This window comes from Callithrix jacchus, chromosome 7 (assembly GCF_049354715.1).
Source record: "Callithrix jacchus isolate 240 chromosome 7, calJac240_pri, whole genome shotgun sequence".
NCBI lineage: Eukaryota > Metazoa > Chordata > Mammalia > Primates > Cebidae > Callithrix > Callithrix jacchus.
The window spans coordinates 41367002-41383190 of NC_133508.1; the positions used below are offsets into that span (position 1 = coordinate 41367002).

Consider the following 16189-nt stretch of genomic DNA (forward strand, 5'->3'; position numbering starts at 1 on the left):
ACCAGGCTGTAGAATCCTGGAAAAGGGCTACCAGAAGGCCCATGCCTGGTGGACTGGAGGGCCGTCCTAGTGGAAAGGGGACATCTGGGCTTCTGGCCTGCTGTGCGCACAAGCATGACAATTGCTTTTAACATGCGGGTGGAACATTTGATCCATTCCAGCCATTTGCATCTTGATGTCCTGTCTCCATTGCCAAAGTTTAAGTATCTAACTTCTTTTTTTTTTTTGAGACGGAGTTTTGTCTGGCCTCGTCATTCAGTGGAGAAGGAACATCATTTAGTTGTGAGAGGTTTTGGAAGAAGGCTTCCAGGGAGATGTAGCCCTCACGGGCTCAATGAAATGTATCTCAAAGAATCCGACAGGGTCTGTTCCTGAAACCTCAGCCCCCATACCATAAAACCGTGGTAACGAAGGGAACCAGATTGCAGAATGGGAAGAACTTTGAGGGTTTGAGATAATAATTTGTACCGGACTGCACTGGTTTAGCTGACAGCTAGGGACGCTGTTCATTTAGTAAAATGAATGTGTGGTTTTAGGAAATGACATCACTGGCCAGGGTAGCCCATCCCTGCTCACTGCTGGCCCACAGAGTGTTGGATCGAGTACAGCATAAATGCTCTGTGTCCAAAGGGCAGGACTTCTCGTGGACAGCGGGGCCTTCACTGAAATCTCCCCAAATTGGTCCCAATTCATTAATGCCCAGTCTGAGGACAGCCAGGAAGGACACAGGTATCTTCTGAAGTGGAACGCTGTCTCTGACTAGGTAGGTCCCCACAGGCTGTAACACGGCAAGCATGAAAGGTCACAGTTTGAGGCGAAATTGACTCGGCTACGTTCATAACTAGATGGTCGGAGGAAAGAGAGTTTAATAGAATAGGTGAAGGAGTTAAATTTTTCTCAGCTTTAGTTTGCTAGGGGTTTCCCCTGGGACTACGGCCGGTGATTCTGGAGAGGGTGGCACTTCCTTGACTCAGGTGTGGTGGGCCCATCGGTTTCAGTAGTTAGGGCGCTAAGTAAGGTCATTCCCAGGCCAGCTGGAGCTTCTCTCTCCGGCTTTTGATGAGGACGTGATTCCCAGGTGGATGTGGATGCACTGGGAACTCCAGGGGCGGCATCTGTGCTCAGAGGCCTTCAGTTTCTCCTCTCTTAAGGAGAAAGTTAGAAGCTAGACCAAGTATATAATTTTTAAGGAATTGATCTTTTGTTTCAAAGGTAGGGATATCAGCAGTGGCGTGTAAATAAGGCAATTTGTAGAGCATCTCATGAGGAGAAAGACCAGTATCTTTCCGCAGGGCAGTTCGGGTTCTCAGCAGGGCCATAGGAAGGCACTTGGTCCATGGCAACCAAGTCTCTAAGACTAATGTGGTTAAGGGGTTCTTTAGAGTCTGATTCATTCTGCTCTCCCTGAGGGTGGGTGCCAGGGAGTATGGTGTTCCCCTCTGATGTGTGGTGTCTGGGGTAACTTTCTAATGATGTGGGCAGTAAAATGGGTCCCACGGTCTGAGTTAGTATTTCCTCTTAGTCCAAACGTGGGTACTATATTTTCAATGAGGGCCTCGACTACATTATTGGCTGTTGCGTTTGAAAGGCGATAGCTTTGACCCAGTGAGTGAAGGGGTCTACTATCTCTAGTAAATACTTTAGATAACCTATGGGAGGCATTTCTATGTCATCAACTTGGATGCTTTGGAATGGCCTTAAGCCTGGATTTCCCCCCCACCCAGAGGCAATCTTTTTTTAGTTTATTAGTTTCTTGCATACTAAGCAACCATCTGTGACCTGTTTGGCCAGCGTACAAATGCCTACACACCCGTAAACTCTGCGAATTGCATCGCATGTGGCGTGGGGCCCCAGTGGGTCCTTTGATATAGCTGAGACAGTCTTTCCCTCATAAGGGGTTTAGATAGCATTTCTCTCTGGCAATATCCATTTTCCTTCTGAATTCTCTTTAACACCTATTCCTATCAATTTTTCTTTTTCAGTGGAAGAGGAAATGGGAATTATGGTAGGAGAAGGGAAGTAGGGAGTTAAATGAAAAATACACATTTCAGAAGAAACAGCAGCCTGCCTGGCCATCTGATCTGCCCCGTTATTTCCTCGACTTTCAAAAGAAAGACTTTCCTGGTGCTCTTTCTTCCAGCACCTGCAGATTCATCAATACTTGGGTGATTAGCTCCTTGTGGACCAGGTCTTGATCTTTACCATCAATGATACCTTGTTCAGTCCAAATTTTTCCAAATGTATGGGCCAATCCAAGGGCATGTTACAGTTGGTACAGATGGCTCCTTCCTGGTTCTGTAAGTACTTTAAAGCTTGGCTGAGTGCAAACAGCTCACACTTTTGAGCAGACCAACCGTTAGGCAGTTTTCCCGATTCTGTTTCTACACAAGTTTCTCGTCAATTACTGAATACCCCGTGTGTCTTTTCCCCTCAGTTACCGGGGAGGAGCCATCTACGAATAAGCACCGCCCAGCCCAGAAGGGAGTTATCCTAGGTCTGGCCGGACCTTTGTATGGTAATCAATCAAACGTGTGTGCTGTCTCCTTAGTTTCAGACTCCCTCTTGGGAAGTCTGGGCTGAGTGAATTACCAGTGGTTAACGTTAAATCATGCTTTTCTAACAGAACAGCCTCATATTTTAAGATTCTTGAGTCAGTAAGCCTTCTCCCTGCTTTGTGGTTTAAGATAGTTCTAACTTGGTGAGGCGTGCTGTCAATTTTCCTCCGAGGGTTAACGTTCTGCTTTCTTAGCTAATATTGCTGTGGCCAAATGGGTTGCATGCATTGAGGCCATCCACAGGTGACTGGATCTAAGACCTCTGATAGGAAGGCCACGGGCTGCCGGTGGCCTCCGAGTTCTTGAGTAAGCACCCCTGAAGCTACTCCGTTGTCCATACTGACAAAAAGATGGAATGGAAAGGGAGGGTAAGGCTAAAACGGGGGCGGTTATGAGCCTTATTTTTAGCCTTTTGACTGATCAGCTTCCTCAGAAGTCCGAAGGAGACGGTCAGGCTTCTCTTGGGCAAGTTTCTGATAGAACAATTTCCTGTGGAGTGCATATGAGACATCCAACTAACGCTAAAAAGTTCCTGAGTTTTTGTTTAGTTTGAGGCAAGGTAGGGACATGATTCCCTCCACTCCTTCAGGCCCCATTCTTCGATGTCCTGCACCTATTAAGTGGCCTAAATATTTAACTTGGGGCACCACATACAGAAGCTTCTCTTTGAGACTCAGCCCCTCAAACTACAGACGGTTGAGAATATGTGTAAAGAAGTCAGCTCCCTTCTCTACGTCTTCCCCAGATATAAGAATATCTCCACAGGCTGAAGGAAGCATGTCTGCTCCAGGATGACAACGTTTTCTAATATTTGATCTAAGATTTGGCCAGAAAGATTAGGGGCGTCTGTGACCCCTCGGGGCAGGACTGTCCACTGATGCTGTTCCCACCCTGACTGAGGCTCCTCTCACTCAAAAGCAGATACAGCCAGGTGACATGCCCAGAAAGCATCCTTCAAGTCTACCACAGTAAACCCTTGATGATGATATGGAATCTTGCTGAGAATGGTGTAAGGATTGGGGACAATGGGGTGAGGAGTCTGGACTATCTGGTTGACAGCTCTAAGGTCCTGTACCAGCTGCTATGACCCATCTGGTTTCTTGACTGGCAGTATCGGGATGTTACAGGGGACATACAGGGCTTGAGAGGCCTGTCTTTAATAAGGTCTTTGATTATATGCATGTTTCAACCCTATCCTGCCCTCTAATGGAATAGGGTATTGCCTTCTTCTTACTACTTTTCCTGGGGTCTTCAGCTTGGTGTGGATCAGAGAGCCCCTGAGTTTCCCTCCACTCCCTTCTAGGGGCCAGACATTAGGATTAATATATTTTTCATCTGCAGGGATAAGTAGATTTAACAAGGCAAGGAACCCTCTTCAGCTAATTTGTAGACCCATGCCTAACCTTAACATTAGAGCCTAGTAAATCAGTCCCTGCTCCAGGGATGAACGAACACTGAGTATGAGCTGAGCCATCCTGGTATTTGACGTCTGTGCTTTCTAAATCCTTGTTTAAAATCCGTCCCCCTTTACCCCAGAGACTAACAGTTCTTCTGAGGAGCAGACAACATTAGACAGGGTGGGTGGGGGAGAAACAGAGGAGTGGGCGGCTCCCGAATCGCCCAAAAATGTGATGAGCTCATGTTTAGGCCCCACCTCCAAATTAATCAAGGGCTTCTGCTGGGACTCAAGATAAAAGAGACAGAGCCCCTGACCCCCCCACTCTTCCCCGGAAGTCAGGAGTGAAAGGGCTTCTTTCTCCTTCCTTGGGACATTCCCTTTTGAAGTGAACTGTCCTCCCACGTCTGTAGCACCTGGCTTGCCCTTCCTCCCGCTTAGTTCTGGGATTCTTTGCTCCTGCTCCCCCTACTCTTTAGGGGATCCGGTAAATGAGGGCCTTGGTCTTCCAGATGAAGCCTGGGGTTCTTTAAAGGAGACTTTGGACCCTTTATAGTTTCTAGCTCCCTGGGAGCTCTGTCTAAAAGTACACGGGTTTGGAGCCATCTGTTGGAAGGTGGGTAACATCAGTTTTATTTTTTTATTTTTTCTTTTCTTCGTCTCTCCTTACATAATACCTTCTGAGCCTCCCTGAGAAGCTCTCTTATGAGATGGTCTTCCTAATTTTCTATCTTTTGTAATTTTTTTGAAATGTCTGGCCAACTCTTAGTGACAAATTGGAGTTTCAACATTCCTTGCTGAAGGGGATCGTCCAAATTCAGGCCTGCGTATTGCCTCACTTGCTCCCTCAGTCTGTCTAGGAACCTGTGGCCCGTCCATCATCCTTTTTCTGTTGTATATCAAATGCTTTAGGAAGGTTTTGAATTCAGGGTACTGATCCCTGAATTCCTTTCATTGTCACCTCCCTGAGGCCCTGCATGTTTTCCAGTGATCTACGCATTACTATCCCACCAGGGATCTCAGGCGGGGAGTTTCTGGTCGCGATAGGAACGTTTTGACTGGGAGGAAGCTCACACTCCCAAACTGCTACAGCAGCCCTGCAAATCATACCCTTTTTCCCCTGAAAAGAGGTTGCCCAGGTGGACATCAACTCCACACAAGTGTACAACTGAGGTCCTAAGAATTGGTCAATTCGATCCTCCACTCTGTAAGGGTCATCTAGTGATGGCTTAAGCTCCCTTTTCAAATTCCAGACTTCCAAGCTCGTTAAGGGGGAAGCACAAAGCCAGTGCCTCCTACCCCGACTCCCTGCAGTACCCCTTTCAAAGGGAAGAGAGAGCTGACTCTTTAGGTGTGGGGGGACATGGGAAATTCTGAAGATCCTTTTCACATTGTTCTACCTCAGGCTTTTAGAGAGGGGTGTTTAGGCTGGGAGGGAACAGGCTCACGGGATGGTGATTCCTGGGAGTCAGAGTTATAAGGAGGAGGGATAATGGGATCTGAGGGGCAGCAGCCGCTCGAGGAGGGGGATTGGGGTCCTGAGCGGGAGAAGATGATCTGGGGGGGTCCCATGCGCTGGAGTCTTTAGGGACTGGCTTCTCTGACTTTTCCTTCTGAGCTGTCAGACTGGATTCTTCCCGATTTGTTTCCAAGGGGAAAAGAAAGACAGGTCCCTGCCTCCAACAAAGAGCACAGTCCCGTCCTTCTTGAGGCCCTAGACCTTCATCATTCACCTGTTGGATTAGAAGCTGGCACATTACATCCTGATTCGACCCAACCTTTGACCAGAAGATTGAGGGCTTGAGGATGCTTCCCTGAGTCCAAATAAAATAGCAACATTTTATCATCTCTTGCTTTTTCTTCTGTTTAGTCCTTTCATGACCCTTCCAGTATTTTCACATGAGACCTCAGGGTACTGAGGGGAACCTCCTCCTTACTGTCTTTGTCCTTCTTCCTCCCTGGCTTGCTTGGGGTATTCCCTATCTTGCTGGTTTTGGGGTGAGGTTCAATTTCCCTTACTGGAAATTTCTCACCTTTTAGGGTGAGACCCAATTTCCCTTATTGGAGATTTCTAGCCTCCCCTACTATTGGAGGTTTGTGTGAGGTTCAATTCTCCCTAAAAGACAGCTTACCTCTTTTTAACCTTCAAGCCACCCTGACCAAGGAATACTTCACTGCCCCCACCCCGAGGCTTTTCTTGCCTTCGTATATTCCGACCAAGGAATAGTTTACTGCCCACCCCAGCCCGCCCGCCCTCCCCCTGCCGCCCACTCTCCCCCACCCCCCTGCCTGCTCTCCCTCCCCCCGCACCTCCCCCTGCACCTCCCCCTGCCCCTCTTACCCCCACTCCCTGGCCCCCTCTCCCCCACCACCCCGCCCACCCTCCCCCTCCCCCCTACCCCCACCCACTCCCCCCTCCCCTCAGCTTTTCTTACCTTGGTCCCGACCACCAAGGAAATACCTGACCGCATCCCACCGCGTCTTTCTCCTGGTTTATGCATGGAGTCGCTTAGTTGCCACGGTATTTTTGTTGTTCAAGTTGCTGAGAGGCCGGGTTTGTTCGTCACGTGGGGCAGGTCCCCACCCCTTTCCTACGAGGCTGCTGCAAAGTGAGTCCGCAGGACGCACCTCCTCATGAGAGAGGGTCCAGAGCACCCAGAGGAGCTCGATGAACCCGGACGAGCGCCCGGAATTGTTGTAAGTAAAATGTCGATGCCGCAAAAGAAATAACACTCGAAGATGAATCCTCCCAGCAGGGCGGTTTACTTCCACAGAAGGGTTCGGGGCGTGGATGGAGCAGTGATGGCCGCACAGGCCTGGGGGGGGTCATCCCGACTGCTGTGTCACCCCCTACTGGCTAGGATTAGACCGCACAAGCTAGACTAATCCTGACTGGCCGTTTTAAAAAGAGTAGGGGTCCGAGCTGGAGTGGCAGGGGGGTATTTTGGCAGAAGGACGGTTACGGGCCTGTCAGAGCAGGTAGCCGGGGGTGAGCAGGTGACCGGGATGAGTCAGGGTGGAGTGGGGGAGCGGAGCAGATGTGACCTGATTAGAACTGGTGGAGAAGGAATTACAAGGAAGTTAAACTTTAAAATAGAAAATTAAAGAATTAGCCGGGCGTGGTGGCTCACGCCTGTAATCCCAGCACTTTGGGAGGTGGAGGCGGGTGGATCGTGAGGTCAAGAGATCGAGACCATCCTGGTCAACATGGTGAAACCCCATCTCTACTAAAAATACAAAAATTAGCTGGGCACAGTGGCACGTGCCTGTAATCCCAGCTACTCGGGAGGCTGAGGCAGGAGAATTGCCTGAACCCAGGAGGTGGAGTTTCCAGTGAGCCGAGATCGTGCCATTGCACTCCAGCCTGGGTAACGAGCGAAACTCAGTCTCAAAAAAAAAAAAGAAAAGAAAATTAAAGAATTAGAGAGCTGAACATGCTGACGTAGTAATTCTTTGAAGAGAAATTTAGAACTCATCATATCCAATAACATGGTACCCACGCCGGCAGCCTGGCTAGACTGCCGGACCCTGCAGACCTGAATCAGGGGTTCTGGGGATCGGCGGGAGACAGCGGGCAGCTGCCAGCTGACCCCGGGGTTCGAGGGCTGTGCAGCAGCCCATAAATACCTTTACATAAATATGGGCGGGCTTCCAGTCCCAGGGCCTAGCACCAAAAAGTCTGCCTCAGGACAGTGGCCCTGTGCCCACACTGGTGCCCACACCTGTCCTCTGTGCGACTCAAAGCCTCAGGGAGAGCAGGGCTTCCTCAGCCCAGGCGAGGATCGTGCCCCTGGGTTCTGCAGAGCCAGCAGGGAGGGGCCTCTCTTCTGGCGTCTACGTGAGGCTTTACTCCTCAGGCCCACGCCAGCCTCTGTGAGTGATGGGTTGCTCAGCTGTCCTCAGCTCTCCACGGCCCTCAGAGGAACGGCAGTTCTGGGAGCTCTGGGCCCATGCACTATCCTTCTCAGTGGTCACCAAAGGCCTGGGTCCCCTCTGGCTGGGACTCGAGAGGTGGGCTCCACAGGGCTGCCTCTGCTAGTGCCTCGCTGGTCCACCGCTCCGGGGTGAGGGTCTGCTGGAGGCAGGCAGTGTGGCTGCTGGGGAAAGGAGAAAGTCCAGTCCAGTGTGGAGTGGGTGCTCCCCAAACAGACTGGGTTCTGGGTTGGCACCTGCCCCTCCCACCCCTCCGCTAGCATCTCAGCCCCACAGAGCAGGGGAAGGAAGAGGGGACCACCATCCTTCCCAGCTCTGGCCCAGCCTTGGTCTCTGGGGCCCAGGAACAGCTACTGCCTTGTGGGGCCCAGATTATACTTAAGCACTTTTCTTTGACTTTGCCTTGATCCGCCCTCCTGGCGAGCCCATGGGCATTCCCCACGTGCCTTACCTGGGCCCTGGGCTAGGGACGGGCTCTCAGGGAGCCGGAGGGGCCCACCTGGAGGGGATAGAGACCAGGCCATGTTAGCACCCCTAGCCCTGAGTGGGCCACAGTAATGGCCGAAAGGCGTGACCCCTCCAGGCCTGTAGGGACCTCCACTTCCCCCACACAGCGTCCTTCCCTTCTCACTCCTTTGCACGTGGCGGTGGGTGGGGGCTCTCTCTCTATCCCCAAAGGAAAGCTCTCAGCTCCTCCAAGCCCCACTACCCTCGACATAGGGGCTTTACCCAATGCCAAGCCAAGTCCACTCCAGGGGAGGGCTCAGGACCCAAGACTAACCACGCCGAGCAAGACCCTGCCCATGAGGCCCCAGGATTCTGAGACCTCCAGCTCAATGTCAAGGCACTGCCCCTGGCGCCTAGCTCAGGTGCCCAGCAGTCCATGGTGCAGTACCAGAGCTTACCACTAGATGCCGCTGCGGACAGCCTTTTGTCCCCTGCACCAGCGCACAGGCTGCTGCCCCGCCCCACCCCTCCTCACCCTGCCCCACCCCTCCTCACGCCGCCCCGCCCCGCTCCACTGAGATGGGGAATCCTTCTTAAGGCTCTGAACAGTATGCAGTCAGGACTACCTTGGAGCAGCACAAAGAGATGCACACATACACAGCATCACGACTGTATTTGGGGGTCTCCAAGCTGAGGACCCCAAGTGTGAAATCCCCAGTTAGGCAAAAGGCAGAGCCTGCAGCCTGGAGCCCCGCCTTTGCCCTGCCCACATGTCCTGCCCTGCTCAGGCCCCAAGACTGCCTCTCACTTCCCTCTGCAGAGATCACCTTGCCCAACACCACTGGGGGGTACATGGGAGGCGTGGGGGCGGCAGCAAAGCCTGGGCTGGCCAGTGGGGCATCCCAAAAGCACTGCTCACAGACAGCACATTCCAGCACAGCCTCAGGGGTCTAGGGGCTAAGGAGCCACCTGCACACAGGCGCTGGAGCACGCTCCCACATGCCTGGCACACAGGCCTGTGCCCCCCAGCCACACATGTGTGCACTATTGCAGAGACGCGCTGGCCACGTTCACACACTGACAGACACAGGACACAGCAGCACACACAGGCGTCTGCTGCCCGTCAGGACTGCATGCATGTACTGCCACACACTGGCTGCCAACACGTCCTGGCACACGTGCACACACACCCTGCTGCCCACATGTTGCATATTGTGCACAGACACACCTTCACACCCTGGTGCCCGTGTGTGGGGGGCGGAGGGGGATGGCCAGCGTCCATCCATACTGGGTGACCCAGCCCTGCCATGGGGTCACGGCCCTCTTTAGGCCCCCTTGGAAGTCTGTAGCCTGCCCTTGCAGCTGCTGGGGCTGGGAAGGATGGGCTGCTTCCAGCCGGCAGCACAGCCCACGCCTGTCCCCTGGTTAAGTGACTGGGAAGCTCACACTCCTCCAGTCAGAAGCCAAGTGACACTCCAGGTACCGGGCAGGGACAGATGACATTCGCTATGGCTGAATAGCCATAGGGTGGCCCAGCCAACTCTACAGTGGGTGAGAGATGGGTCCTTGCCAGGATGGAGCTGATGCTGACTGGGTGATGGTGACTTCCCCCCCAACAGGAGCCCAGCTCACCTTCCTGGCACGTGGGCCCCATGTAGCCATCCACACAGTGACACTGTCCACTGACAGGGTCGCAGTCAGCCCCACCCCTGCAGTCACAGTGCAGGACGCAGCTGGGCCCGAAGTGGCCCCTTCTACAATCTGCAAGGGGCAGGGGGAGGCAGACCTGAGCATGATCCCCGCCTTCCTGGGGCTGGGGGTTGGGGCTCAGAGACAAACCTGAGCATGATCCCCACCTTCCCCAGGCCAGGCACCCTGGGCCTAGGGGCCACGAGCAGAGCCCAGGTGGAGTGAAGCCTTCTGCTTGGGGTTATGGGGAGCTAAGAACTCAGTTTCCCCTGAGGGGTAAACAGTCCCTGCCCTACCTTCCTCTGCCACATTCTGCAGTCTGTGATCCCCTGCCTGAGAAAGCCCAGGCCCCAGGTACACACCCAGAGTCACTATGTGCCTGCCCTGCCCCAGGAGGGCAAATGGGAGCCAGTGGTCAGGGATGCCCCCTCAGGGCACAGCAGGCCCGAGAGTCACAAGGCCAGGTATGCAGCCCCAGCAGCAGGGCCCTTCCTATCCTCAGGTGGGCCTCTCTGGGTTGAAGGGGCCACAGCCCCCTCGATGCCCCCCATCCACAACTGGCAGATCAGAGAAGTCTTTCCACTCAACCGGAGCCCCCATCATGACCATGGCCTTCCTGGGATGTTGCGGGCAGCCACAGGGCAGAGTCTGGCCTAAGCCTCCAGCAGGAGCGCCGTGCTGGGCACTGCCTGTCCTAGCAGCTGACTCCACCCCCAGGGCACATGGGTCAGGTGCAGAGGCCACAGGAGAGTGCAGTGCCCAGCCCAGGACTGGCACAGGTAGGGCCAAACTGATTGATACTGGTCACCGATGGAGACCCACACCCACAACCTTCCTGGGCAGGACCCCAAACTCACCCAGGTTACAGGTGGCTCCTGAGCGCCCAGGTGGACAAAGGCAGAGGCCGGTGACAGGGTCACAGGGTGCTCCCCCATCGCAGTCACACCGCTGGTGGCAGCCCTCGCCAAATGAGCCTGGCTCACACCCTGGTGAGGGCAGTGGGCTTAGTGTCCCCCTCCTGCCCTACGCCCAGACGGGATGGGGCCAGGGAGTGGGGGTTCAGGCTGGGGATAGGAAGAGGCGTGAAGCACTCACCCTTCTCACAGAAGCGGCCGTAGAAGCCGGCAGGGCAGAGGCACCGGCCACTGATGGAGTCGCAGGGGGCTCCGTGTTGACACTGGCACACCCCCTGGCAGCCAGCCCCGTGGAAGCCAGGGGGACAGGCTGAAGGAGGATGCCGGTTACCACGAGCCCAGGGAACACGGTGGCAGAAACATCCAGTTTGCCCAGAGTAAGTAAAACCCGCCAGTTCAGGGACCCGTGAGAAGCCCCTCCTGCCCTTCCTCATCCTTCCCCACTGCTGCTGGCTCCCTGCCACTTAACTGCTGCTCAGATCACCCACACGGGAGAAGCGCACAGTGGCTCAGAGCGGGCCTCAGCCCATCTGCTCAGGCCTGAAACTCACGGTGCTCGCAGGCCTGGCCGTAGAAGCCGGGGCTGCAGTGGCAGGCGCCCGTGGCAGGCTCACACGTGCCATTGTTGTGGCAGGAACACTCCAGACGGCAGGCGGCTCCATAGCGCCCAGGGGGACAAGCTGGGGACAGAGCAGGGTGGGCGGGGCAGGAGGACGGTCCCTCAGGCACCAGCCTTGCCCAACGCTGTGGCAGCCCAGGGCACATCCCGAAGGGATGCTGGGGTCCCTCGGGCCCCATACACTCACCCAGCTCGCATTGTGGCCCCATCCAGCCCAGACCACAGGAGCAGCTGCCATTGGTGGCGTGGCACAGGCCCCCATTTCTGCAGGAGCAGATGTGCTCACAGCCCACACCAAACCGGTTCTGGGGGCAGCCTGGGGACAGAAAGCAGGTGCGGCCTGGAACTCTGGCCAAGGGCTGGGCTCTCTCTGGGGACATGTCCCCACAGGCTGACAGTCAGCAAATGCTTCCTGAGGCCCATCAGTGCCAGTCTTCACCTGCTGGGTGGGCATATGGCAGGGAGTGGCACCAGCCACACCCTCTCATTCATTGGTCATCTCAGGCTGCAAGTGCCAGGCCTGGTCTGGGAACCAAGGGTGGCTGAGTGATGGAGGGCTTCCTGGAGGCAGCAGCCCCCTGTGGACCAGCTGTCTCCAGCTTGGGAGTGAGTGTATATCCTCTAGGCCTGAGAAGAAGCGTGGTCGGGCTGCCGTGGGCTCAGAGGTGGCGGGCCACAGCCCTGCTGCTACAGCCTGATACCTGATGACCCGCCCGACGGCACTACCCTTCCTGGGAGTGAGGCGGGGCCAGGCTACCTCCCGACGGAACCCTCTGCTGCCAAAGGCTCCCAGTGAGCTCCGAAGAACTGATGTTGGGGCAGCAAGCCCCGTGAAGTGGACTAAGGGTGGGACCAGGCCTTCAGTCCCTGGTCCCTGGGCCTGGCAGAAAGGGCCAGAAGGACTCTGCCCTCAGGCAGAAGGCGGCCACCAATCCCTCCTGGGAGGGGCCGGGCAGGCCTGCAGCCCCCACAGTCACTGTGATGAGGATGAGGTCACTGGGTTGCCTGAGCCCCAGGGGCCGAGTGTGGAGGCAGGGGCTGGGGTGGCCTGGGACGCCCATTCCCCCAAGCAGGGCAGTGCAGTCAACACACGCTACAGCAGTCTTGCCTCAGCCCCAAGGTCAAGTGGGGAGCTGGTGGCAGCCAGAACGTGTAGGAACCTGGGCTGGGCCACCCCTCCAGCGTCCCCATGGTTAATCCAGTGACATCTCTGTCAAGGGCTGGTAAGCACGCCCTCACCTCGCTCACAGCGGACGCCGGCTCTTCCCGGGGCACAGAGGCAGGTGCCGGTCACAGGGTCACAGGACCCCTCCTGCCCACACTCACACACGTGGGTGCAGTTGGGGCCGGAGCGGCCCTTCGGACAGGCTGCCGGGGAGGAAAGTGAGGGTGGTTAACTTCCCTTTTCTTCCTGCCTGGCCAGCCCCGAAGGTGGGACGGGATGGGACGGGGTGAGGTGACCCTGTGTCTGCCCCAGACGGGGTGGGGCCAGCCAGCTGCCACGCAGCCACCCAGCCATCTCCCCTCCACCTGCAGGCCCTGCAGGGACCAAGCTGCTGCTGCCTGCTCTGTAGTGACTCACTGCCACCCCAGCCCACCCCGCCAGCTCTGCTGGTGTCCAGAATTGGAAAGGCCCTGCAGGACTCAGGGAAAAGGTGCATTTCCCGGCATGACACTAGGCCACAGCTAAGCTGCCCGGCTGACCTCTGCCTGGCTGACCTCTGCCCGGCTGACTTCTGTGCCCGGCTGACCTCTGTACCTGGCTGTGCTCAAGCCCCTGTCAGACATGGTGCAGCAAGTCACCACGCACAGCAGGTGCAGGGCAGAGCTGTTGGAAGCCTGGCGGGGACCTGGGGCCACGTAGGCATCCACAGGGCAGCAGGTCCATTTTGCCTGAACACTGCCTGCAGCCAGGCCCAGCCAAAGGGGTCGACGGGCAGAGAGGTGGGCAGAGGAGTTGTCCTCCTGCAGGCTACTGGCCCTACCCCGGAGATGCAAGAGGTGCCACTCAGCCCTGCTGCCACCAGCCACTCACTGAGGCTGCAGTCGGGACCGAGAAACCCGGCGGGACAGCGGCAAGCCCCCGTGGCCGCATCGCAGGAGCCCCCGTTGAGACACCCACACAGCTGTTCACAGCCTGGCCCATACCGCCCGGGCGAGCAACCTGCAGGGAGAGGGAGCTGGCTGCAGGGACAGGGGGCCGGCTGCAGGGAGAGGGGCCGGCTGCAGGGAGAGGGGCTAGAGGCTTCCCCAGTGCCACTGAACACAGCACGGCAGCTCCCGTTAGGCCCCTATATGCCCCGTCTTCCACCCCCAGACGAGGGCCTTCCCAGGGACCAGGGGAATTGGGGCCCGGCACGGCCGGCAGGACTCCGGAGCTCGTTGGGGGCCTGGGAAGCACTCACCTTGCCGGCAGTCAGGGCCATGGTAGCCAGCAGCACACTCACAGAGCCCAGTGGCAGGGTGGCAGGCCTGGTTCTCACCAGGACACCGGCATATCCATGCACAGTCCTCTCCAAAGCGGCCAGGTGGGCAGGCTGGGTGCAGACAGGCCGGGTTGGTCCAGGCCCAGCCCAGCCAAGGAACCGGCCGCATCTCTGGATTCCCCCCACCCAGCCCCTCCTCCGGGTGGAGGCTTGGGAGCCCTTACTCTGCTCGCAGCTGGAGCCGGTGAAGCCGGGGGGGCAGCGGCAGGCCCCGGTGACGTGGTGGCAGGCAGCACCGGGTGGGCAGCTGCAGCGCTGGGCACAGGCCTCTCCAAACCAGCCCCGCAGACAGGCTACAGAAACATGAGGGCTAGGGAGGCCTCCATGGTAGGGGCCCCTGGGGAACCACAGGCTGGAACAGGCCGGGAGCGGGCGCTATGAGTAGGACCCACCCAATGTCAGCTAAACTGGGGGCTGTGCTCACCATTCTCACACCTGGAGCCCCCCCACCCCGGGGGGCAGAGGCAGGCCCCAGTGATGTGGTGACAGGGGGCTCCCCGTCGGCAGGCACAGTGCCTCTCACAGCCAGGCCCGAATGTGCCCTCGGCGCAGGCTGCAGGGATGGGACAGACAGGAGGGCTGAGAGCTCAGCCTCTGGCAGCCCTGCCCCAAGGAAAGAGAAGAGAGGTAGGGATGGCAGCCGGGGCTCAGCTCCAAGGTGACAGGAACCAGGAAGAGCCCTGAGGCCAGCTGAGGGCCCAGGCCTCCCCCAGACAGCAGACCCAAGGGGCCACCCAGCCTGCACCCAAGCAGTGGGGAGGCACACCTGCTGGAAGGGAGCTGGTGTCAGGGGCCTCGGTGGGAGGCGGGGACTGTGAGGAACCAGGTGGTGTTGCCCTGGTGCCCGAGTGTCTGGACTCCGGAGGGGCTGAGGTCCACTGAGCCGCAGCTGGACCCTCACCAGCTGGAGGCCCCCATCCAGCACAGGCTCCAGGTCAAGGGGTGAAGGGGCCTCTCTCCGCACGCAGGAAACAGGCACAGCCCCTGAACCCCAGAGCATCCTCCGTTCCACCCACCACTGGGCTGGCCGGGGCCATACACCCCCACCAAGGCAAAGCAGCGGCACTCTACCCCCATAGGTTAGCTACCTGGGTTGAGACCCTCCCAACGGGAACCCTTGGTGCTCAGCCGGCAGCTCTGCCATTGGCAGGACACAGAACAAGGGTGACAGTCCTGTCTCCTGGGACCCAGGAGACCCCAGCCCGTGCTTCCTGCACACAGGCCTGAAGCCCATACCCCAGGGCACTGCCCCCTGACCTGGGAGCCCTCCTAGGCCTGCAGGCCGGGCTGCACCACCCACACTGGGGAACGCCCCTCTTCTGCCGCCCAGCGCTCACCCTTCTCACAGGCCAGGCCGGCCCAGCCCTCCGGGCACGCACAGTGGCCTGAGACAGGGTCACAGGTCCCTCCATTCTGGCAGAGGCAGGAATGTTGACAGTTGTCACCGTACAGGCCGGCAGGGCAGGCTGGGGCCGGGGAAGAGGGAGCAACTTGCAGCCCCAGCCAGCTGGCCCCATGGCACGTCTGGCTTTCCAGCCTAATGTTGGACTTTAGGGTCAGGGATCTTGCAGGAGGTGCCTCTAGGATGACCTGCCAGGCCCTTCCTGGACTCACCATCCCTGCCTGGAGAGAGGCACAGTCCTCGGTCCTAATACCCCCTTCCTCCCTCCCCCAGATGCCAGGTGTTCTGTGGGCTCTGCATGAGGCCAGCACCCTCACTCGGGCCTGCACTCCGGTCCCTGGACTCCTGGGCGGGGCTTACCCCACAAGCAGGAGGACCCCATCCAGCCCGGGCACAGTGGCACTGCCCATAGGAAGGTCACAGGAGGCCCCGTTAAAGTAGGCACAGACCTGGCTGCAATTATACCCGTGGGTGCGGGCTGGGCAGGCTGCAGGCGGAGAGGGCTGGTCAGAGCCTGGGCAGGACCCCAGGGGCTGGCGGCAGATCACAGGCAGCTGGGCAGATCTGCCGGAGTCCCCTCGGCTGCTGTCGCCAATTCTCCCCTCCTTCTGGCCCAGGCCACCTACTCAGCAGAGTGGCCAAGAAAATGACCAACACTGGCCCAAGTGAGCAAAGTGACATTCTCAGGGGCTGCCTGGTAGCTCTGGACACTCGGGACAGGCCTAGGAGGGAGTCTCCCACAGAGGAC

The 16189-nt window shown here is 57.3% G+C and overlaps 1 protein-coding gene across 41 annotated transcripts in view; it reads right to left on the reverse strand.

Annotated features, from left to right (window-relative positions):
• Positions 1-6690: 6690 nt before the first annotated feature.
• The window catches only part of MEGF6 (multiple EGF like domains 6), a 117483-nt gene continuing 107984 nt past the window's right edge, over positions 6691-16189 (reverse strand). For 15 of the 41 annotated variants that reach the window (XM_078330152.1, XM_078330142.1, XM_078330144.1 and 12 more), the window contains 13 exons: positions 15377-15505; positions 14464-14592; positions 14204-14332; positions 13959-14090; positions 13589-13717; positions 12793-12921; positions 11741-11869; positions 11486-11614; positions 11116-11244; positions 10878-11006; positions 9964-10092; positions 8336-8383; positions 6691-8048 (listed from right to left, as the gene is read on the reverse strand). In XM_078330152.1, coding sequence (XP_078186278.1) covers positions 7987-8048; positions 8336-8383; positions 9964-10092; positions 10878-11006; positions 11116-11244; positions 11486-11614; positions 11741-11869; positions 12793-12921; positions 13589-13717; positions 13959-14090; positions 14204-14332; positions 14464-14592; positions 15377-15505 — 1532 coding nt within the window. In that variant the 3' untranslated portion in view covers positions 6691-7986. Of the gene's footprint in view, positions 8049-8335; positions 8384-9963; positions 10093-10877; positions 11007-11115; positions 11245-11485; positions 11615-11740; positions 11870-12792; positions 12922-13588; positions 13718-13958; positions 14091-14203; positions 14333-14463; positions 14643-14805; positions 15024-15376; positions 15506-16189 lie in introns of all 41 variants that reach the window. The other 26 variants (XM_078330153.1, XM_078330158.1, XM_078330146.1 and 23 more) reach the window with 14 other exon arrangements.